General features: G+C 45.8%; 1 protein-coding gene and 1 long non-coding RNA gene across 9 annotated transcripts; one reads left to right on the top strand and one right to left on the bottom strand.

Annotated features, from left to right (window-relative positions):
• The first annotated feature begins 1,524 nt into the window (after window positions 1–1,524).
• On the top strand, window positions 1,525–4,301 carry LOC307045360. Of its 5 annotated transcripts, none has more exons than XR_013809890.1 (5): window positions 1,526–1,904; window positions 2,297–2,357; window positions 2,458–2,798; window positions 2,857–3,049; window positions 3,229–4,301. It is a non-coding gene; the product is annotated as an uncharacterized lncRNA (long non-coding RNA). The 5 variants fall into 5 exon arrangements; XR_013809891.1 differs by having other exon boundaries at window positions 1,527–1,904; window positions 2,440–2,798; XR_013809889.1 differs by having other exon boundaries at window positions 1,525–1,904; window positions 2,297–2,821.
• Window positions 4,302–5,800: 1,499 nt separating this feature from the next.
• cep68 (centrosomal protein 68) lies at window positions 5,801–24,906 on the bottom strand. Of its 4 annotated transcripts, none has more exons than XM_079688961.1 (8): window positions 24,825–24,906; window positions 13,435–13,680; window positions 12,192–12,995; window positions 8,397–8,526; window positions 8,125–8,258; window positions 7,869–8,000; window positions 7,481–7,568; window positions 5,801–7,393 (listed from the first exon to the last, which is right to left on the bottom strand). In XM_079688961.1, exons 2-8 carry the CDS (start codon window positions 13,621–13,623, stop codon window positions 7,239–7,241), a joined length of 1,632 nt encoding a protein of 543 aa, XP_079545087.1. In that variant the 5' UTR covers window positions 13,624–13,680; window positions 24,825–24,906; the 3' UTR covers window positions 5,801–7,238. The 4 variants fall into 4 exon arrangements, 3 of the variants coding, with proteins under 3 accessions (XP_079545087.1, XP_079545088.1, XP_079545089.1); XM_079688962.1 differs by having other exon boundaries at window positions 13,435–13,673; window positions 24,825–24,893; XR_013809495.1 differs by having other exon boundaries at window positions 7,359–7,393; window positions 7,481–7,561.
• Window positions 24,907–25,178: the final 272 nt, after the last annotated feature.

Below are 25,178 nucleotides of genomic sequence, written 5' to 3'. Positions count from 1 at the left end.
TCCCCAGAAGGCTGTCCAATTATTCACGAAGCCCACATTGTTTGCTGGGCACCACCAAGACAACCAGCGCTCAAATGATGACATGCGGCTATACATGTCATCATTGATCAGATTGGGGAGGGGACCAGAGAAGATTACGGTGTCCGACATTGTTTTAGCATAACTACACACCGACGCCACATTAAGTTTGGTGCATTCTGATTGGCGTAAACGAACATCATTACCACCGACGTGAATAACAATCCTACTGTATTTACGTTTATTTTTAGCCAGCAGTCTAAGATGCGCCTCAACGTCGCCCGCTCTGGCCCCCGGAATGCATGTGACTGTGGACGCTTCGGTCTCTAAATTCACGTGTCTCATAATAGAGCTACCAATAACCAGAGTTGGCTTCTCAGCGGGTGTCTCGCTGAGTGGGGAATATCTGTTAGATACGTGAACGGGTTGGTGGGGACCTGCGGGTTTCGCGTTATGCCCCTTCTGAACAGTCACCCATTCTCCCTGCTGCTCGGGAGTTGCCGGGGGACGTCTAAGAGGAGCTACCTTTTGCCGGTCCGCACCAGCTAACATGGGCTTTACTGTAGCTGAGTTATTTTCTAAGATGCGGAGCCGGGCTTCTATGGCTATGATTCCCGCCTCCAACCTAACAACTATACTACATTTAACACATGTATCGGTACCAGTAAAGGAGGTAGGGGAGTAACCAAACATGAGACAGTTAGAGCAGGAAATAGCACCCGAGGGTGGGGAAAGAGCCATGGCTAGCTATCAAGCTAAAGTAGCTACCGTTAGCAAACCCGAAAAGAGTGTAGGCAACTGTGGAGTTACAGTCGCTAAGAGAAGGAGAGTTTGTGAGTGCTTAAGCTGTAGTAACGTGTGATTACAACGTCAGGCAGTTGCCGTGATCAAGAGTTTTAAAACGATCGATTAAGTTAAGATAATAAGCTATCAGCAACAGAACAGGCACACGGGATACCCGGAGATGACAACAACAACCGGAAGTTACAACATGCTTACCGCAATAGTGGTCCGTGTCAGTGTGACAGAGGGTGTCGTATTGTCATACTGATATTCACAGTTTGTATATTCTGTACAAACTGTGAAGTCCACTAAGACAAATGTAACATTTGTGATATTGGGCTATATGAATAAACATTGATTGATTGATTGATTGAGTGTGTAGGTGTGTGTGTTGACCAGTGAGTAGACGCGGCGGACAGACAGGTCTCAGCTGGTTTGGTGTCCTATGCTTACTTTTAATACTTGTAAATAAAAATGTTGGCCCGTAATTTCAATTTCCCATTGTAGCGACCAGAGAGAGGGGAGGGGGGGGAGGGAAATATCCAGTCTCTGATAGTGTTACGTTATTATGAGAGTGCTCGGTTTGATTCTGAAATTGTATATTTTTATATAAATATATGTGTTTGTGTAAGTATGTAACTGTGTGTGTGTGTGTGTGTGTGTGTGTGTGTGTGTGTGTGTGTGTGTGTGTCCGCATCTGTAGCCTGTTATTGTCTCATTATGCCGCACTGTGAATGAATTAAAAGTAAAATATATAAGTTGTCATGAACACATCTGTCCATCAGACAGAGGGCTGCTGTGCCTCCTGTCATCATTAATGGACGTCTCTTTAAAATGACCGCTCAAAGGAGAGGAGTTCTCATTTCTCTAACCGCCTGCTGCTTCCCCTCCTCTCTCCTCGGCTCCTCCGCTCGCATCTCCTGTGGGAAGGACCAGCGCCGTATAGACTGAGAGTTACGTCATCTCCGTTCACTCCAATGGACCACTTTTTTACAGCAATGGCGGATCGTGGAGCCTCTCAATCGTTCCCCGGAAGTTAGCGCCAAGGCTAGCAGAGCTGTAGAGTTGCAGCATAATAGACCGTTCGTGACGGACTTTTAAAGGTAAGAAGAAGTTTAAAGATTTATATTGCGGATATTATCAGTACATCTGATTCAAATTAACATGTGTATTAAAGGATGTCAGTGGATTATCCCTAAATTAGTAGATTTAGGGAACGTTTACAGATAACAGATAAAGCTAGGATTCCGGATCAAGTTAGCAACACACGTTGAACAGCCTTTTAATTGTAAATTCCGTTCTCTTAATGTCATTTCGTCCAACGTTGTTGAATTAGAGAAGAGGGTCTTCTAAAAGGGATTGTATGCAGGGGTGGAGGGAGTTAAATATTAGATAAATATAAAGTTTGGTACGTGTAAGAGTGAGTGTTTTTTAGCAGAGCCATATTGTGTCCTTGTGATTATGTTGATTATTACCTGTCTGTATAATGTTGCAGCTCAGCTGATTTTGGATTGATGGCAAAGGGAGAGGTACTTAAGTGAGAGTGAAAACACAAGGTAAGTTTAATACTACTGTTTTATATAAGTAAGCATACTAAACATGTATTCTATCACTGTATTATATAAGTAATCTTGTTAGTAACCTACTGTATGGCAGGTGGAGGGGCAGTGATGTTACAGGTGGAGGAGCAAAACTGCAAGACTGCAAACTCACAAGACAGAGAAATCAAAGTTTGTTCTCCAGAGAAGAGGTTGATTTCACTTCATTTATTTCATATTTTCTAAAGATGTGGAAATGGCAACAAAAAAAAACTTGAGAGCTGCAACCAAGACAACTGTAACAACATGAGTAGAGAGCCACCAAGGTTTTTCAAGTCCATCTCTTACTCCATTTTGCCAACCCAAACTTCCAGGTACATGACGGGACACCTTGCTTGTTTTTGTTGTTTGCGCTCCTCTGGCTGGGTGCTGGCAGGTGGAGGGCAGTGATGTTGGCAGGTGGAGGGGCATTGATGTTACGGGTGGAGGGGCATTGATGTTAGCTGGGTGCTGGCAGGTGGAGGGGCATTGATGTTAGCTGTTACACACCAGGCTCAAACTTAACACATTGCATCCTTCTTTGCAGTGTCCTTAATCCTGGAAGGGGAATCTGCAATTCCTGCAGAGTTTTGTAACCCGTTGGTCTGCACGCAAAGCGAATTTTTAAAGCCTTCTTAATTGTCTCATTGCTCCATTTCATCCCCTTTGTGGTGAGTCTGCCTAATGCTTTAAGTTGGTATTTTTAAAACGTTTTCTTATATTTGTTGTCCCTAATTTTCATTGTTTTCTTGAGAGCTGCATTTTCCTTCCTGATTTTTCTTAGTGCAGACTTTGCTTTTTTGGTGATTCCTTCTTGGCTCTTTAATTTTCTCTTTAATTTTTTTAATAGATCTGTTTGACTGGCTGCTGGTTCCCTCGTATGCCGACTGGCTGCTGGTTCCCTCGTATGCTGACTGGCTGCTGGTTCCCTTGTATGCTGACTGGCTGCTGGTTCCCTTGTATGCTGACTGGCTGCTGGTTCCCTCGTATGCTGACTGGCTGCTGGCTGAGTGGGTGGTGTCCACCCTCCCTGTCTCTCCTCACTAGCCATGTCCTCTCTTTCTTCACCCTCACTTTCCTTTCTCTCAGTCTCCTCATCCCTTCTTCCCGCAATCTTTGAGACTAATGTAAGAAGAAGACATGGCACTGTAGATTGTCGAACATTTAAAATATTATACCACTTAAAAATAAGAAATATGACTTTTGTTACTAAGAGTTCATACTTATTATACCTGTGTCACCTTTCACACTATAGCTGTGATCATGAGCTATGGGCTTTGTAGATACAGGTCCCGGGGTGAATCGTGGTGCAGGGGCCCTTCTCTTTTTGACCACAGGGCGATGCACGAAGATGGTGGGTATAGCCTCTGCTCTCAGCCTAGTCTTGCCCTTTTTTGTCTTGACAAACTGGTCTGCATCAAAATGTGCCTGCGGACTGACTTGAGGTTACTTCACACACAGAACAACTCAGTTTTGTCTGCCCACATACATATTCCATAGTGGTTGAATACACAGTATTAGGAAACACTTTATACTTACTGGACATGTTATACTCATTACATACTGTATATAAAATATGACCAAGAATGTGAGACAACTTTATAGAAATTCATATCACATCTGTTACTGATGCCATTTGTCATACTTTGTTAAACTCACAAATAATAAAGTTCCATAACTTCAGTTGGGAACAAAGACCACACCTTATCTCCCCAAGGCAATTTCCCATCCAATAGGTGTGCTATATAGGTGTGTATAACCCTTTCTCCTGTCTGTTACTCCCTCTTTCAGCACAAGAACCAGAGGGGGATTCAATGGAGCCTGAATACCTGCATTGAGACCCTCACCCTGCACCCTGAGTCTCAGCTCTGTGTTTTTCAAGCCTTTCCCTGTTTTTTTGTATTAAACAAAACATTAAACTTTCCCAATGGTGTGGTTTTCGTTTTGTGAAAAATTGCAAATGCAGTGTTTGTATATAATATCCTCACATATTTTGTTGCTGTTGGTCGTGAAATTGCTCCTGCTGACTTGAGCCAGCCATTTTTTCCTCCGCTGTGTGTCAGTGGGGAAGCCGTACATTCGTACTCCTTTCTCGGAGCGATTTGAGCATCCCCAGGCAGCACAGCAAACCATGGTGGCGACTAGGAGGCAGCACAGCAAACCATGGTGGCGACTAGGAGGCAGCACAGCAAACCAGGACAACGCACAGACAAACTGCATGATATGCTATTCAATGTTTATTGAATTCCATGTATTTGCAATGGATGTTCCTAAAACAACACATTTAACATCATCATCATCATCATGCTGCTGCTGCTGCTGCTGCTGCTAGTCCTTTGATAGTCACCTGTTTGTCTCCTGTCCTTTCTGAAAGCCATAAAGATGACATTAGTCATTTAGATAACTTGTGTCCTCAATTACCATGGGATTACTGAAACTACCATGAATTTAAGAAAATGGTAGAAATTAATCTAATCTGAATTTTGAAGCATTCCTTTAGATCCCCTCCCTCTAAATATATCAAACATTAGAAAGTGATGCTCCTGACTACCATACAAGTTTAAGAAGATAATATTGGTTTGAAAGAATTCAAAGCTATAAACAGCAACAGGCTCTTTAACCAAGGCACTGTTAGCCTAACATGTAAACTAGTTGTTCACACTAATCCTAATATTATCACTTAATATTAGCAAATTCTATTTTATTTTTAAAAACATATTGATGTAAATACATACACATATCGATTTGTTTTATAAATATTGCAAATCAAAACCTTTATTCACTAATAATTACCAAAAATCGTAGTTCTATCTCCTGTTATCAATGCATTCACATTGCCTGCCATAAACTTCCGGGGAACGATCCTCGTCTGCATGAACCACGTGACGATAACCGTTTTTGGACTTCCGCTGTCGTAACTCTTCTATCTATATGGCGCCGGGCAGGACTAAGTCTTGAGGATAGGAGTCGAGGAGAGGAATTAATGAAATGAGAAAGGGCCCATGTTCAGCATAAACCAAAACAGACAACGATGTTATTACCATTTCCGGTCCTTCAGTTTGCATCTAGTTCCCTGCAGGCTTCACTTCCCTGTTCATTACATCCCATAGATGTATGTTTATTTATCACTGAACATAAATTACCACAATAAATGTGATCAATGTAATAGTTAATAAATAAATAATTCTAATAAATTATCTTCAAATATTAGTGTCAGTATTATTGTAATAGCTGTCATAGTGCAACTCATTTAATGTCTGTTTTATTATGAATTTACATGTTTTAGCCCTGTAGCCTGAAGTAAATATTTGACACACACATGTAACTGTGTGAGACGTAGAGGGTCTTCCTCATTAAACATGTATTTTACAATTTAAAGAAGGTTTTGTGGAGAAAAGACAATAACATCCAGCAGCAGTATGGAAACTCCAACAATTGTTTATTTTTGAAGGACAAATACAAAATAATGTACCTCTGTGGTGAATATCAATTATAACAAAAACACTTAATTGTGTGCAACAACCTCTTTCCCTTTTTTTTTTTTTAAACCTCCGGTTGGGGTGCAGAGGCCCCTCCACTGACTCTCCAGCAATTGAGTCTTTTGGCCCAGCTAGGAGAGGAAATGAGCAGTATTTATGATAATGTATTATATTAAAAGGTGGTGCTTGGTTCTGAAATGAAGGAATTGAGTCCTGCACGTTGGGACAGATATGTCACATTTGACTGCTAGTGTTTTAATCAATATTGTGAAATTAAGAATAATTTAAAAACATTCCATGACTTATTACACGTAGACCACAGAAAAAAGTTACGAATGTAACACTTTTATTCAAATTCTTTGAGAAGGTTTTGAGTAGTGACAACAAAACACAAATGTTGTTACCCTTTATAACCGTAACTGAGCCATTTCAATTGAAGTGTTCTGTTTGGGTTCAATTCTGCACAATTGTATGTAATTCAATGTGTGCCATAGGGTATCGCTGTCCTTTTACCTAGGGCAAAGGTATTTAAGGGATGCGTTGTCACAGGAATGGGTGTGTCCGACCTCGGAAGGGCAAATGGTAGCTGTTGTTCTTGCCACCCAAAAATAACAAGGGAATTATTATGACCTAGTCTTTTAAATGTCATCTTACGGCTTTGACTGTTACTCTCTTATTCACAACATACGCTTACATACCGTTGCCCTCTTCTTCTGTCCTTCCTGGTAGATCATTTGTCGATACTGTGGGCACCAAAAACTAAATCCCATTCATGTCTATTATAATATGATAATTCATATTATATATTGTGGTGGAGGCTGTGTTCCTGGATAGAACAGAGCGTTTGATTCAGGCTTAAACGTGATTATTTAACATTAGAACACACTGAAAAGAGTATAAACAGACCATACGGCTGTGGGAAATGTTGGACAAGCTGATAATAAAACATTACAAAGTCAATTGATCATACACACAGCTTTGCTTCTCCAAAACTAAAAATCAGGTCTGACTCAGCAGTAATTAGGTGTTAGAAAGTGTTACTTTGAATTAGTAAACATTGAACTCATACACTGGATAGATTCCATTATGTTGTTTTGTCTTTGAATGATTATTAAATCTCAAAACAGTTGAAAAAGGTCAATTACATTTACATTACAAGCGAAAAATCAATACCATGGTGAACATCTATATGATTAAGAAAAAACATAATAGAATATTGTTTGTATGAAATATTCAATGTGATCAGTTGGGTTGAGACACTCTTTTTCACATACCAAGCCGATACACAAGATGCCAACATGTTCAAATGAGAGCTGTGCTTTATACAGTATGTGAATTGTTGGAACAAAGTTAGATAGTAGAAAAATAAGTGTAACAAATCCTATGACAGAGAGGAGGCAGCCTCCTCTACTCTGGTCTGGGTGTTCTGATGGCTAAGGCTTTCCATGGCAGACAGGATGGAGCAGAGGAGGGGCTGTGTGCGGCTCTCAAGAGCTCCACAGTGACTCTTTATCAGCTGCAGGGTGTCTCTTAAAACTGGAAACAGAGAGACTTAGTGAGTGATGAAATGCTGAGAGGAACTGTGAGTTCAGAGTGCTGCATGGTACCAGCTGACAGACGTACATGGAGACATGTGGTCAATGCAGCGGAGGAGGAGCTGACCGCTGAGCAGCACGCTGGAGGTCAGGGGCTGCTGGACCCTCACTGCTCTCTGAAACACACACACACACACACACACACACACACACACACACACACACACACACACACACACACACACACACACACACACACACACACACACACACACACACACACACACACACACACACACACACACACACACACACACACACACACACACACACACACACACACACACACACACACACACACACACACACACACAAAGTGCAAAGAGCCGAGTCAAAGAGAAGATCTGTTCTTCCCCAAAGATATTTGCCCACCTATGCAGACAGCCACAGAAGTGTGCATTGTGGAGCAGGCTCACCTGGTACTCAGCAAGAGAGGACTTGACACCGGCAATATCCACAGTGGGCACAATCTGCAGCTCCATCTGCTCTGACACTGCATGAAATGCATGCAGCTGCTGAATGAGCTGCTCCAGCTGCGAGCAGAAGACCTGAAACATAAAAAATGGATAAACACAATTCGATTTCGAAGCCACTCAAAACACTGAATCCAAACACCAAGGCAATGTTTTCAGGAATACTGCAGTGGCACTCTTAAACAGCCAGTGTCTCTACCTGGATGTGCTGCATCAGGGAGTCACTGTGCTGCTCCTGCTTCTCCTGGCTGCCAGGCAGCCCCCTGATACTGGGTGGACAGGCTCCCCCACCCCCCCCTACAGGCTCTAACCAGGCTCCAGAAGGGTTCCTCACTGTTGCAGAGTGTGGGGGGGGGGGGGGGGGGGGGGGGGGGCTTAATGACTCAGAAAACAGCTATTTTCAACTAAAACTTTATTTTGATCTGAACTACCGAGACAGACAGACAGACGGACAGATAGACAGCAGACTACCTGAGGGTCTCTTCTCCTTTTCTTCTTCTGGTGTGTCCTGCAGCGCTTCCTGTGTCTCAGGCTGGGGGACGGAGGAGAGGTTGGAGCCCCCCCACTGCACAGACTCCCAGCTGGCTGTGACCTCCCTCACCTTCACACACCAGCAACACATTTCATCTTTAGCTGATAACTGCAGATTAAAGCTGGAAAACTCCACTTCATTTGAAAGAGCTGTAACTTATTAGATCAGGGGCCGTATTCACAAAGCATTTTATCTTACCACTAGGAGTGCTCCTAACTTGCGCTAAAAAAAATTACGTAGGAGTTTTTTCTTAAAAGTTATTCACAAAGCCGCTGAGACCTACTCATACTAAGGATAAATCACTAAGAGTGAACTAAGAGTGACGCGCCGTTGCTATGGATTACGTTGATTCTCGTGCATGAGTTTAGAAGCGGTCAGTACGGTGATTGGTTGTTCAGAGTAGGCGGTCTCGGTGAAACTCATCCGCAACATCCCACAAACGAGCCCACTAAATCACCGAAAAACAAGGAAATAGCCTAGGCTAGAAATGTATTCCTATCAAATAGTTATGGACAGTGCAGTTAGCAGAATACACGCATGATGACAAGTTTGTGCAGACCACGATAATGACGTTGTATATGCACGTTAAAGAGAGAGAGCAAACAATAAAAATACGTAAATTGCATTAAATCAAGGAGGCAATTAAAAGCACCTGCAAACTATTATCCAATGAGCATATTTCCAGCACTTAAACACTTTCAATAACAGCCCATACCGCCATTCAAGTCCCCCTATCATGATGAATGAAAACAATCTGCGTGTTGATGGAATGTACTTTCTTTCTATTGACGAACACGTCCTCATCTTTTGATGGCGCAATAATTTTTATGTGCGTCCCGTCAATAGCACCGACCACACCGGGCATAACTGCAATTGCCATGAAGTTGGCTTTGATCCTGTGTAGTTGTTGATTGTCCAAAGGAAACCGGATAAACTGTTGGATGATATGTGGTCTAGAGAGCGCGTTGATGGTTTGGTTTATGGCACGGCTGACTGATGGTTGCGATATTCCTAAATCGTCGGCATTGCAAAGTTGCATTTTCCCACATTGCTAAATATCGTAGTGTTGCCAAACATTTTATTTCCGGACTAACCGGGTTATTCCTGTTAGTCAGGGATGTTATTGCATCCCGCACTAATTCCACAACAAGTTTGATACCCTCACGATTTAGCCTATATCTCTTGATCAATTCACAGTCTTCCATTGTCTCCAAAACATGTTGTCTCGCAGCCATTTTCCGATTCTTTGTGAATAGGTCTTACTGAGTTAGGAGTCCTCTCGAGGACTTTTAAGCTCTCCTAAATTTAGGTGCTACTTTTAGGCCTAAAATACTTTGTGAATTGCTCTTAGTGAATAAAATTAGGAGTCCTACATTTAAGACTGACACGCCCATTATGTTTAGGAGTTTCTACTAAATTCGCCAGTTAGGAGCTACTTTTAGCCCTAAGATCCTTTGTGAATACGGCCCCTGATGTATAAACAATGAGTCTCTAAAATAGTCAAAAGTTGGTATCTGATCAAAAAAGATGTAGCCGTATTAGCTCTGTATGTGATGAGAGTTTCATGCGGTTCAATTGTTTTTCCCGAGGTGTATTTAAAACTCAATGTTGGCTAATGTTATCTTTATTCTACTGGATATATAGCCTGCATATTAGTTGGCCAGAAAGACCATTTAAAAACATCCTGCAATCTCTGAATAAGGTGCAGAGTCTGCACCTTATGAAAGGAGCATTTGACTATGGCCATGTTCAGAGGCCTTAACAAAGATTTACCCTCCAGTCATCCATGATCACAGTATTATTTGCTGTTGCAATATAGGACTGTTGTTACATATTTATACTCTTACTATATTTATTTTATTTTATTTAAAATGTTGGTTTTAGCTCAACTTATTCTATTACATTAATATAGTTAATTAGTTCTGCATAACTTGCACATTGGTCACAATTGTATATCTATTCTGTTTCTTCTTTTTCGCACAATTTTTTTTGTTCAATTGTTTATGTCTTATATACAGTGGAGGAAATAAGTATTTGATCCCTTGCATTTTTTTAAAATTTTGCCCACTTACAAACAAATTAACGATCTATCATTTTAATGGTAGGTTTATTTTAACAGTGAGGGTAAGCATATCAAAAAGAAAATCCAGAAATTGACATTATATAAAAGATAAAAATTGATTTGCATTTAACTGTGGGAAATAAGTATTTGATCCCCTTGCAACAAACAAGAATTCTGGCTCTCACAGACCGGTAGCATAACTCCTCTTCATTTAAGAAAGTACTCCTAATATCAACTTGTTGCCTGTATAAAAGACACCTATCCACAGAATCAATCAATCAGATTCCAACCTCTCCACCATGGGCAAGACAATAGAGCTGTCTAAGGACCTCAGGGACAAGATTGTAGACCTGCACAAGGCTGGGATTGGCTACAAGACCATCAAAAAGTAGCTTGGTGAGGAGGAGACAACTGTTGGTGTGATTATTCGGAAATAGAAGAAACACAAAATGAGCATCAATCAACAATCAATCGCCCTCGGTCTAGGGCTCCACATAGGATCACCCCCCCCCCCCCCCGTGGTCTATTTATGATCATGAGAAAGGTGAGGGATCAGCCAAGAACTATACGGAGGAACTTGTTAATGATCTCAAGGCAGCTGGGACCACAGTCACCAAGAAAACTATTGGTAACACACTACACCATAATGGATCAAACCCTGCACCGACTGGAGGCCCCCTGCTCAAGAAGAACATGAAAGGCCCGTCTGAAGATTGACAATGAACATCTGAAGGATTCAGAGAAGGCTTGGGAGGAGGTGATGTGGTCAGATGAGAACAACATCGAGATCTTTGGCATCGACATGCGGTGTTTGGAGGAAGAGAAAGGCTGAACACCATCCCCAACGTCAAGCATGGAGTTGGAAACATTATGCTTCGAGGGTGTTTCCCTGCTAAGGGGACAGGAGGACTTCCTGCATCGAGGAGAGTATGTGCGGGGCTGTATACCGTGAAATCTTGACAGATAGCCTCCTTCACTCTGCCATGACACTGGAAATGGGTCATGGAGGGGTCTTCCAGCAGGACAATGACCCTGAACAAGGCAACACAGGAGTGGCTAAAGAAGAAGCACATTGAGGTGATGGAGGGGCCTAGCCAGTCTCCAGACCTTAATCCCATAGAAAATCTGTGGAGGGAGCTGAAGCTTCCAGATGCCAAGCATCAGCCTCAAAACCTTCTGGATTTTGAGAGGATCTTCAGAGAGAAGTGGACCAAAATCCTTCCTGAGATGTGCACAAATCTGGAGACCAACTACAAGACGCGTCTGACCTCTGTGCGTCCAACAAGGGTTTCTCCACCAAGTACTAACACATGTTTACAAGGGGGTCAAATATTTATTTCCCATGGTTAAATGCAAATCTTGTCAATGTCTCGATTTTCTTTTTAATATTCTTTCTCTCATTAGTAAAATAAACCTACCATTACAATTATAGACTCTTAATTTCTTTGTAAGTGGGCAAACTTACAAAATCTGCAAAGGATCAAATAATTATTTCCTCATCTGTATATATAATGTTCCATTGTTAGTGGAGCCTGGACTTCAGATTTTCATTGCCATAACTAAACTGTAGCTACTGTGCGTATGATAATAAAGCCTTTGAATCTAGAATCTTGAATATGAGGAAGCAGCCGTTTGAACCAGATGCAGGTCAGTGGTCTCAGAGTGTGCCCACCTGTCTGGGCAACAGCTGCAGCCCCTCCAGCTGCTCTGGAAGAGGACAGAAGACCTCGTCCAGCTCCTCAAATGCACACCTGGACAGTGCACATTGCTGATGGGGACTGCAGTACAAGTCTGCAAGGGAGAGTGTGGTACCAGAGGCTTTGAGCCCCTGTAGGCTAGGATACCTGTGCCCCCCACTGACAGACATACTGTCAGAGCTACATAGGAGGTCCTGCTCTATCCCTGAGTCCTGCGGGTTGAGAGTGTGTTCCTGCTGCTCAGGGCTGTCCCCCGCACAGAGCGGCTGTCCCGCTCTCAGAGGGTAGCTGTAGTCCAACAGCGCTTGGTACTCCCTATTAGGATCCCAGCTCGTGGTCTGTCTGTCCGGAGATAGAGGCAGAGCTGGGGGGATGGCACAGGCCCAGTACTCGGCCTGAAAGGGAGACACAGGATGTCCTCCATAAGGGCACAGTTTGCCCCCCCCCCGACGACTCCTCCTGGAGTCCCCTGAGCGAGGGCTGTATGTTGGATGCAGGACGGCAGAGGTCAGCTGCAGGCGCACTGGGTGGTTCAGTCTCTGGACTTTCATGTTGGAGCTGGAGAGGCTCTGCTGAGCGGATCTGCTGCCAGGGAGAGTGGACAGCCGGTCCCTGAGATCTGAAAAAACCATGGGTGAGGCAAGGTCTCTCCTCCAGGGTGAAGGAGGAGACATGTCCCTGTAAGAGAGGCTGTCTGGGCTGAGCTCCTCCTTCACTCTGCTGCAGGAGGTCCTGTCAGTGAGCTGTTCTTCAGGTCTGCTGACAGCCAACGGGTTCTCCTAAAAGGCACAGACAGCCGTCATATGTTACAGGGAAGGCTTTAATGCAGTCACTCCGTTAGAGAAGTTCTGCAACAGCTGTATTCACACTCTTCACACTTTTGAACTGGCTTTGCCTCACAGTGAATCCTCAATGTTATCATTCATTAAAGACGGTTAAGTGTCTAATATTAACAGACGATATTACAATGTATGGGACACTGGGAATAAAATCATAAGAAAACTCTCAGCCCTCTGTATAAAGCTCAAAGTACAGTGTATATACAACAAGTCTGTGTATTTAAAACTCTTCATTTGACCTGACCATTGGTAGGGAAATTGTAGGTATGACTTTTAGATATATACAGGAGATCACATGACATGTATAGTCCTCATAATAAGCATAGGTCTTTAGCTAGATGCAGCTTCACTAAAGGGATAGATGAAGTGTGTACTCTACCTTGTCTGAGTGCTTCTTTAGGATGGACGCATGTTGATGCGCAGAGAACAGGGGCGTCCTCCTGACATACTGTCTGTCTGCAGCCACAGTAACACGTGTGTGTGGTGAAGAAGGACTGGAGCCTTTCCTGCTCTGTTCATACTCTGGGAGAAGCACCCCCCACCTCTGGCTGCACCCATTAGCTTCCATTGGACAGAGGAACTGTGGGAAGGTACTGTCAACTGAGGTAATAAATCCACCTAAAACCTTAAAAAAAAGTTTTGATTTGTTGCTTTATTTTGTAGTTGAATGCACCTTGAAGGAACAGCCGATTTGTGTCCAGTTGCAGGGCGGAGTCCAGAAGGAGCACTGTGACTCAGGAGGGAAGATGTTAGCACATCTGCCAACATCTTCCTCCTATGCTCCTTGTTACACACATATCTATAACGACAACCCCACAGCCAACATATCTCCTCCTAACAGAATATTCAAAGACAACATGCTTCACACACACACACACACACACACACACACACACACACACACACACACACACACACACACACACACACACACACACACACACACACACACACACACACACACACACACACACACACACACACACACACACACACACACACACACACACACACACACACACACACACACACACACACACACACAGAGTGTGAGCTCTCCTCCTGGACACTGCCTACTGTCCTTCAGTTAATAACTAAACCCTTCATTCTCCAATGTTCTTATTATGCATGTGTAAAGGCTAATATGACACAGTTATTTAACTATAGTTAAGTCTGATCACAGAAATGAAAGGACCAGAAGCTATAGGAACAGAGAGGAAGTCAAGAGAACAGGAATCTGTAGCACAGTGGCTAAATTAGCTCCAGATTGGATTAAGCACAAAGCTCTAACAAAGGGCAGCCAGATGAAAGCAACCGAGTCTTTCTCCTCATGAGTAATTAAGCTTATATGTAACGTTAAACTTTTTGTCTTTGGAGAGTTTTCTATCTCCATACCATACAGAAAAGAATGTATGTGCATTTTTTAAAAACAATTCTGTATTTATGTGTTAGAGCGTTATGCCAAAGGTCCATGAAATCACACAAGCTTCATAGTGCGATTTTAATATCAAGATAACAGTGTGTAGTTCTTGATAAATTTGTGTTTTGTAATATCAAACTTGGTGTGAAGCAGACAATGTGCTTATGGTTTAGCACATCTGCTCAAAACATGAGTCTACATGAGTCAGTGGTTTCAATAATCATGCAAAAAGCTAGAAGTATAGTGTCTATATTTTTTCTAATGATAAGAAATGATCTGATAACTGATGCTGAATTATGTAGAGGCAGTGTTAACCACATGCTTGATTTTTAGTACATTAAGCCTATTCTACGGTGGCCCTGAAGTGCAAATCCACAGCATTTCAGAAAACACCACAGCATTTCAGAAAACGCAACAGAATTTCAGAAAACGCAACAGCATTTCAGAAAACGCAACATCATTTCAGAAAACACCACAGCATTTCAGAAAACACAACAGCATTTCAGAAAACACCACAGCATTTCAGAAAACGCAACAGCATTTCAGAAAACACCACAGCATTTCAGAAAACACCACAGCATTTCAGAAAACGCCACAGCATTACCGAAAACACTACAGCATTTCAGAAAACACTGCAGCATTTCAGAAAACGCATTTTAAAAGCTTTTCGCCTGCCGTCTTGTCTGCAGACTTGTCAAGGCGTTAATTCATGGTTTTTACTAACCGTTATCAGTATTTAGTTACTTCGGCATCACTTTGAAACGTGTTTTACAATTAAATCACGGTCAAATATGTTCATTTTGTTGTAGTTGGTATCTCCCATAGGATTTACATGGAGATACGTCCCGCCCCCTCTCCAGCGCGTCTTGTTTGAATGACAGGAGCAAACACAGCTGACAGCTGCGGTGAAACTCGAGCGATTAGAGCAATGCGAATATTGGGTAGTCTACCATAGTATTTACATGGAGATAAGCCCCTTAAAAACCATGAATTAATAAAGCATTAATTCTGTGTTTACTCCTGTCATTCAAACAAGACGCTGGAGAGGGGGCGGGGCGTATCTCCATGTAAATTGGAATCGGATCGATCAGGCTAAACTAACCTGTAGCTGCTCCGTTCACACTCCCAACAACGTCATACAGACATAAACAAAGCAGCAACTGTATTCGCCATGACATAGACAGTCTGTGTTTTGTATATGTTTAACTTTGGTCCAGTTTCTGAACAGATATGAGGAGCTGTGAGCTCTGAGTTTGTGCTAACAGCTAACGGCTGATGTGTTGGGCCAATCACGAAGCGTCATTTCTTGACTGGCAGCAAAAACAACCAATCACAGCAGAGCTTCTCTGGCTGGCTCTGTCCAATCACAAACAAGAAGTGTTCTCCCTAAGGAATACCCTTTCCGTCCAATGTGAAATGCTGTGGTGTTTTCTGAAATGCTGTGGCGTTTTGTGAAATGCTGTGGCGTTTTGTGAAATGCTGTTGCGTCTTGCACTTCAGGGCCACCATACTATTCACCAACTCACCTGTTCCTGGATCATGTTTTTAATGCTGCAACATTCTATGGGCGAAGAAAACTGCTCCACAGAAGTATTAATATTAAATATTGTTTTGTGTGAACTATTGGGTGGTTTGTTAAGAATTACTCAACTGTTTTGACAAGGAAAAATAGCATTTTCGAAAAACCTGCAAGTGCTAACTCTGAAAATGTTTACTGAATTGTGCTAAATGTTCATGAACCTTAAACATACTGTCCTTGATCAGGGGTTTAGGCTGATACAATTAGAAGATTACTTTCATAATTTATAGGAAATTTCTATTTTAAAAGAAAATACTATATTTTAAGTATCGATCGGCATAATTCTCAATAAGCATGTTTAATAATATTTATGATACAATATCAAAAGACATCCCAGGCACAGGCATTCTAGGTAGAGGACCTTAAGGGACGAGGACGATGGTCTGAAGCGGTTTTATGAGGTTACAGTCCTTACAGTCTGTCTTTTCTGTACAGCAGAGCACTGTTGAATATGAACTGCTACCATCTAATCGGAGATACAGGGTCCCACGATTCAATAAAGTCAGACTGAAGCACTCCTTAGTGCATCAGTCAATCCTCACAGTAAATACAGAGCTAAATCCCAGATCAAAAGCACGCTGAAGGCTCTTTGAGCACGTTTTCTCTCACTGATTGTGCTGTTATGTTAAATGTTTGTTGTTTCATGTATTGTGTCTGGATATTTGTCTGTTGATGTTGGATATGGAGCTGCTGTGACGCAAGTCAAATTTCAGACTTGATCTGACCAATAAAGTATTATCGTTATCGTAAATATTAATTGTATTATTTTTTACTGTTATAACATATCTGAAATTAGCTAAATCCCGAGTCTCATGGTTGACCAAATGGTTACAGTTAAATATCTCTTAGAGCTAGCTTCCTCCTCCACTCACACTATGATTTCATGGACCATGGCATTACGCCCTCACACATACAAATACAGAATCTGTTTATTAAAAATGCATAGTTTGTTCTGTGTTTATCGTAGGGAGACTCTACAAAGACAAAACCTGTATGCACGTAAGGTTAATCACTCACTGTAGTCATTTTAAAAATATAACTTTTGAAGAACAACTTGAAACATGTATTTATGTGTGTGCAGGGAATCGTATGTCCAATTCTACATTAAAGCTATTTAATTCTATTGGCGTTTACTTGAAATATTAAAGAGCATCTTGCAGGTTTTTATTTTTTTTACATTTATGCTTAAACTTGCTTGAAAATTACAATTAAAAAAGTGAATGCAGGATTTGATATGTTTTACGAGACATAAGGGCAGGAATTCAGAGGGAAAGGAGCAATTTTGAGCTCTGCTCTTAAGAACGGCTTTTTTTTAAGGTCATACGTCAAACGCGTCATATTGCATCACACAGGGGACACATCTCCACTCTCTGACTGCGGGTATAGTAGAGTTGCGTTGAGTAGAGCGGTTGTGTTTTAAGGAGCTGGTATTTTTCGGTAGTTTTACATTGTATTTCACCATTTGTAATCATGGTGCAGTATTTTGTTTGTGCAGGTTGCACAAATACCAGCCTGTCAGGACATCGAGTCCACAGTAAAAAGGACCGGAGCTAGCGTTCGTTCCTGGGTGCGTTGTGCATCCACCTCCCTGCAGCACATACTCTCCACAGCTTTATCAGGAAACCGTATTACTTCTCTCTCCCCCCCCCTTCGCTACTCTCTCTCTCTCCCCTCCGGTACACGGCACCGTAAGACATAGTGTGGAGTTGCATTAGGTAACGCTGTGGTGGCTGTACTGCTCCAGCCGTCTCCTTTGTGTTTGTTTGTTTCCCCCTGTCTGTGTTGTTTGTGTGTGCGTGGTGGCTGTCACTCCTGGCTCCCGGCTCAACCTCCGCTCACCTGCTGCAATCAGCTGTGCACCCTCCCCGACTACACACCTGCTTTCCATCAAGCCATTTACAACGACATATCAACGGAGGCTCCACAACCTTTCTCCGCCAGATCGTCAAGTATCAGCCGTATCTCGCGTCTCTCCTCCGGTACACAGCACCGTAGTGTGGAGTTGCATTAGGTAACGCGAGATACGGCTGATACTTGCACATTAGTTTCTGTTATGGATCAGTATCAACAGTCCTGCCAGTAACGTTACTATATTATCAATGCTACTTTAGTTATAGCCTGATATATGATAGCTAACTTTACAATGTTGTTATGTGACGTTAGCTAACATTCTGTAGCTAACGCCGGTCACTCACCAAGATAGCTGCCCAGTTCTCCACTGGTTCTCCTCACACCACAGCTCAATTTCTCTCCGATGGCCATTATTTCTTCTAATCCTTGGCTGCTCCTGGTCTCTTGGACGCCTAGCAGGCTCATAATTATAAGGTTGTGGTCCGTCATATGCATTCGAATATTCATGTTCAACTTCTTCTGTGTCTTCTGTGTCGAAACTAGCATTGGGATCCATGTTTATTAATACGTTACACCGGCCGCTCTCCCCCTTGTGTTCCCCTTGTTACGTCACACGCGGGAGGTCACGTGCCGAGGCTTTTTTATGCGGAAGTGAACATTTCTTACAAAAACGACGCCACATGTCACTGTACTGTATATTTCTGTATATTTTTTTGAAAATCTAGTGTATTCATCATTTTCCTACACATTTATTCACAGGTGTCTTTAACCTGGAAGTTGCTCTTTAACATTGGTCTGTCATCAAACTCAGTGGCGAGCCATGACTTTTTATAGAAACAGAAACTGAACAGGCAGATTCGAAGGATTTATTTCTTGGGAAATGTTATTTTAAATACAATTAAATCAAGTTATTTTGGTAAAGCTAATGAAAAATATAACTAAAGGATTTTTTTTTTAAAGAAAATGTTTTTAAAATGTTTTTTAGAATATCTTAGGCCCTTAGAGAGGGCCTAGAGGGCCCTGACGGCTCGCCACTGATCAAACTAACAACACGTACACGGACCTGAGGTTACCTACTGTAACCCCAGCTTCTATGAGTAAATGGCGCAGCCCTCTAAGGCTATCGCTATTGGGTAATCCCCCTGCGCCCCCGCGCAGCACTGAAACATTTGTAGTCCACGCCCACCCGCAAGGTGGGCCCCACCCGCAAGGTGGGCCCCACCCTCGGGCCTCCTTCCGGTATAAATAGGAAGGTGGCCCGGCAATCTGCTCCCATACAACATAACTTTTCTTCAGCTATTCGTAGAGCCAGTGGGGCCCCGCACTTAGAGGGCTGCGCCATTTACTCATAGAAGCTGGGGTTACAGTAGGTAACCTCAGTTCTATTTCGTATATGGCTTCGCCCTCTAAGGCTATCGCTATTGGGTTAAGGGCGAAGCATGATGTAGTCTGCGCCCCACTGGGTCCGCCCGGCACTAGAAGCACAGACATACCTGCTCAATAACACCCCCCTGCCTGATGTGCCATGCGTAATGGCTCATCACCGTACCTGAAACATAGCAAAACATGCCTATCTTCCCGACGGGGTGAAGGCTGGGAACAATACATACCGGCCGCTGTGAGAAAGTAGAGACGAAAGTCCCACCTCGTCCTGCGATCGTAGTGGGGGTACAGCAGCTCTCTGCGTGTCAGACAGGTAGGAGAGCGCCCAGCTGGATCCCTGACGTCACTCACTCTGACCAGGCACTCCGTACAAAGTGTGTCAGAGGAAAAAGGAACATCCCTCCTATAAGAGGGGAAAAGGGCCGCTCTCCGCGTGCCGAGAGGCAGAAGAGAGGCGCACAGCTGGCTCCCTGACGTCACTCACTCCGACAGGACACCCAGTACAGGGTGTGTCAGAGAGGAATGGGAGACATCCCTCAAATAAAATTGAATAAACGAGCAGGGGGAAGACCAAGATGCAGCCGTGCAAATATCTTCCACTCCACATTCCTCCGTGCAAAGCCGTGGAGGAGGAAATTCCTCTGGTGGAGTGCGCATTGACGTTCTCCGGGAGCTCCACCCCAGAGGAGACATGCCTGTGACACAGCCTCACACAACCTGTGTGACAGCCGCTGTGCAGACAGAGGTTGCCCGATCGAGCGCTCTCTATAGTGCACAAACAGGCGCTGAGAATGGCGCAAGGCCACTAGCAAGACAGCGCGCGCACAGGACAGAGGAGATTTAGAAAAATAGCGGGGGTAAAAACCACGCAAGACACTGTTCCTGGGATGACAGGAGTGTTTCTTGTATCCCATGGAACTGCTGGGGGGAGAGGCTTCTCTGTGAAGTGCCGTAATGGTCTTTCATGGTGATGAGCCACGCCATCGCCGCCGCTGCCCGTGAGGCAAAAGGGCTGCGAGGGAGTTTCCACACGCTGCCTTTCACTCCGTCTCTCCTCATGAGGCGCGTACACGCCCAGGGGGTGAGAGGTGTGTGCATGCTGTCCACACGAGGCGTTATAATGGTGCTCGTGGTTATTATGACCGTGTGTAGGAGGCATATCTGGGACAGAGGAATGCCGCGAGTTCTGCAGTTTATAAACCAATAGGTTAAAATAGCAGGCTTCTGCAGCGAATGAGTGTCCCCCTGTTGGAAGAGACTCAGGGGGATCATCACGTGACCAGCTGACGCCAACGCCGAGCAGCTGCGTCACGGAGAGGGCTGTGTGGGTTGTGGCACGCCGGAGGAGAGCTGTCAGTTCTTCCCCTCGCTGCCGCGAGAGTCGCGCTCTCATGCTGGCTGAGTTTAAATCCACTCCCAGATAAACGATTGTCTGAGAGGGAAGAGGACAGCTCTTCTTCCAATTTATTATGAAACCCAGGCTTTGACAGATGCGATACGAGATGTACCGTCTGTGTAGTGGCTCCAGCCTTCTTTACACAAATGCGAGGAGCCAGGAAATATCTGAACGGCAGACGATTGTCTGGTCTGATATTCCCTGAATGGAAAACGCAGGAATTTCCTGTGTTTCGGGATGATGGGTACGTGGAAGTATGCATCCTTCAGGTGGAAGTGAACCAGTCGTCCTGGTGAAAACATTCCAGCACCTGTTTGATCATCGGCATGTGGAATACTGACAGATCGAGGATGTCTCATTCCCCCAGTCTTTTTCGGGATTAGAAAAATAACGGGAGTGAAAACCCCTGATTTTCCTCCCTTTGAGGAACCCTGGAAATATCCTCTTTCAACAGTAGTTCCAGCAGCTTGGATTGGAGCGCAAGACATAGCTTCTGGGAGGACAGGAGTGTTTCCTGTATCCCATTGAACTGTGGGGGGGGGGAGAGGCGAACTGCAGGACGTATCCTCTGCTGATCAGCCTGCTCATCCATCTGTACACGCGCTGCCACTCTGAGAAACACTCTAAGAGCGGACGCACATGCTCGAGATGTTCTGTGGTCGTCATGGCAACGAGCCACGCTAGGGAGTCTCCACACGCTGCGTTTCACTCCGGCTCTCATCATGAGGCGTGTACACGCTCAGGGGATGAATGGAGGTGTGTGCAGTGCTGTCCACACGAGGCGTTAAAACAGCGCTCATGGGTTTATTATGACCGTGTGTAGGAGGCGTATCTCGGACAGAGGAATGCCGCGAGCTCTGCAGGTTATTAACCGAGGTTAAAACCGGCAGGCTTCTGCAGCGAGCCCTGCTGTCTACTTAATCAACAGATTAGTGGCAGCCGGCTTAATTAGCGAGCTCTGCAGGTTATTAACCGATAGGTTAAAACCAGCAGGCTTCTTGCAGCGAGACCTGGCGCCGAGGCGCTGCGGGCGCTGCCGCTGGGGGCACTCAGCCTGAAATACTACTCAGTCCCCCGTTCTGGCTTCTCGGTGATGCCATTGCCCTCGCCGCCACTGTGAGGCGAAAGGGCTGCGAGGAAGCCTCCACACGCTGCGTTTCACTCCGACTCTCATCATGAGGCGCGTACACGATCAGGGGATGGATGGAGGTGTGTGCAGTGCTGCCCACATGAGGCGTTATAACAGCGCTCATGGGTTTATTAAGGCCGTGTGTACGAGGCGTATTTCGGACAGAGGAATGCCGCGAGCTCTGCAGGTTATTAACCGAGGTTAAAACGGGCAGGCTTCTGCAGCGAGCCCTGCTGGTAATCAACAGATTAGTGGCAGCTGGCTTAATTAGCGAGCTCTGCAGTTAATTAACCGATAGGTTAAAACCAGCAGGATTCTGCAGCGAGCCCTGGCGTCGTGGCGCTGCGGGCGCTTCCGCTGGGGGCACTCAGCCCGGAATACGGCTCATTCCCCCGTTCTGGCTTCTATGTGATGTGCTGTAATGGTCGTCATGGTGACGAGCCCCGCCATTGCCCTCGCCTCCGCTGCCCGTGAGGCGAAAGGGCTGCGAGGAAACCTCCACACGCTGCGTTTCACTCCGGCTGTCATCATGAGGCGTGTACACGCTCAGGGGATGAGTGGAGGTGTGTGCAGTGCTGTCCCCATGAGGCGTTAAACCGGCGCTCATGGGTTATTATGACCGTGTGTAGGAGGCGTATCTCGGACAGGGGAATGCCGCGAGCTCTGCAGGTTTATTAACCGATAGGTTAAAACCAGCAGGCTTCTGCAGGGAGCCCTGTCTACTTAATCAACAGATTAGTGGCAGCCGGCTTAATTACCGGCTCCGCTTCCTCGGAGGCTCTCGCGGAGCAGACCAGGAGCGGGGGAGCTTCACTCCCCTTTGACTCGCCGCCGGGAGACCCTGTCTCTGGGGTGGCGGGGGAGCGGAGACATGGGACGGAGCCCCTGCAGCCGCCGGGGCGGTTGCTGTGGGCGTCTCTCCGCTTGCGGCCTCCTGTGGCCGGCGTGGACGCCGCGGCTGCTGCGGGCGTTGGTGCCGCTGTGGCAGATCAGCCGACTGGAGCCAGCTGTACATGCTGGCGAATGCCGTCCACCTGTTCCGCGGCCGTCTTCATGGACTCCACCATGGCGTGGAACTGGGGTCCGAACAGCCCGTCCGGGCTGATTGGAGTGTCCAGTAGCACTTTTCTGGCCGTCTCCGTAACAGACGCCGCCGCGCTGTGGTGACGGAGAGGGGGAAAGCATGTTCGGCCGCCAAGCTGGCACCCTGCTCCGACTCTGTCTCCCCCGTCCGGGGGAGAGGAGGGAGGGGAGAACCGAACGGTGAACCGTGGAGGGAGGCGGGGCATTGCCCTCGCCGCCGCTGCCCGTGAGGCGAAAGGGCTGCGAGGAAACCTCCACACGCTGCGTTTCACTCCGGCTGTCATCATGAGGCGTGTACACGCTCAGGGGATGAGTGGAGGTGTGTGCAGTGCTGTCCACATGAGGCGTTATACCGGCGCTCATGGGTTATGACCTTGTGTAGGAGGCGTATCTCGGACAGAGGAATGCCGCGAGCAGGCTTCTGCAGGGAGCCCTACTGTCTACTTAATCAACAGATTAGTGGCAGCCGGCTTAATTACCGGCTCCACTTCCTCGGAGGCTCTCGCGGAGCCGACCAGGAGCGGGGGAGCCTCACTTCCATTTGACTCGCCGCCGGGAGACCCTGTCTCTGGGGTGGCGGGGGAGCAGAGACGTGGGACGGAGCCCCTGCAGCCGCCGGGGCGGTTGCTGTGGGCGTCTCTCCGCTTGCGGCCTCCTGTGGCCGGCGTGGATGCCGCGGCTGCTGCGGGCGTTGGTGCCGCTGTGGCAGCTCAGCCGACTGGAGCCAGCTGTACATGCTGGCGAATGCCGTCCACCTGTTCCGCGGCCGTCTGCATGGACTTCACCATGGCGTGGAACTCGGGTCCGAACAGCCCGTCCGGGCTGATTGGAGCGTCCAGTAGCACTTTTCTGGCCGTCTCCGTAACAGACGCCGCCGCGCTGTGGTGACGGAGAGGGGGAAAGCATGTTCGGCCGCCAAGCTGGCACCCTGCTCCGACTCTGTCTCCCCCGTCCGGGGGAGAGGAGGGAGGGGAGAACCGAACGGTGAACCGTGGAGGGAGGCGGGGCAGGAGTTGCTTCGGACTCCTGCCCGGCACTCTGCCCCAGGGACATGAGGCCCCGTCCGCGGGCTCGTAAGCCTGGACGGGCCAATCGTCCTCCTCGGCCACAACAGCAAGAGTGTCCGCTCTCCGCTTCCTGTGGCCCGAGGGGAGACGAGCGCAGTGCACGCTACCTGCTGGTTTAGAGCCGCGTACGCGTGCTCTGACCCCCGGCAGGATTCGCATACTGCTTTTATCTCTGCAGGTCATAACTCATTATGAACCCAGAGCCACATGAGGGACAACCACGGACGCAGTTGTTGCTCATGATGATTCTCAATTGCTGTGCTTCAGTAACTGTGCTGGTTTGCTGAAAAAAAGAGGGAGCAGATTGCCGGGCCACCTTCCTATTTATACCGGAAGGAGGCCCGAGGGTGGGGCCCACCTTGCGGGTGGGCGTGGACTACAAGTGTTTCAGTGCTGCGCGGGGGCGCAGGGGGATTACCCAATAGCAATAGCCTTAGAGGGCGAAGCCATATACGAAATAGAACTACAGCACTGTATACAGCCCACAATCACATAATCACCTGAAGCCATGAGGAGGAAACCATGACAACAATCAGCCGCCCAAACACAAAACAAGCGGAAACGACCGGAAGCGACACATCACTGCTGGCTCTGTGACGGCATGGAAATGAAAATGTGCAACACGAAGTTATTAAGCGGAAAGTAAAACACCGTTGCATGCTGACATTAAGCCATTAAACACGTGCTTCCTGCTTCCGTTAAGTTGAAGTATTCATACCAGAAGGTCTTTCTCACACACACACACACACACACACACACACACACACACACACACACACACACACACACACACACACACACACACACACACACACACACACACACACACACACACACACACACACGCACACACACACTCACCACATCCAACTGTAACGGCAGCTCAGTTGTTGAAGACTCGCCATCTTTACTTCAGCTCCGCCCTCCGCCTCCTGGTTATGGCTAGACAGGATCCGTCTTGTGTAAAACTCTCACGAGAGTTTGCAAGTCACGTGACTGAATGTTTACTTTTGGCAAGCAGCCTTTCAGTTACGATCGTTAACATCAGTGGGCCACAGCAAATGATGGTGAGAAGCTAAACTATCTATTAATGATGTAAATTACAGAGAGTGTGATTATTGAAATAGGGTGTTAGCGGTCTTGCTGTTCAAAGAAGAATGACAACACTGTAGATCACCAACACTATGGTTTATTTTTTATTCACAGGCAAGTCAT

This window comes from Notothenia rossii (genome assembly GCF_949606895.1).
Source record: "Notothenia rossii genome assembly, chromosome: 6".
Taxonomy (NCBI): Eukaryota; Metazoa; Chordata; class Actinopteri; order Perciformes; family Nototheniidae; genus Notothenia; species Notothenia rossii.
This window is presented reverse-complemented; position numbering and strand designations above follow the sequence as displayed.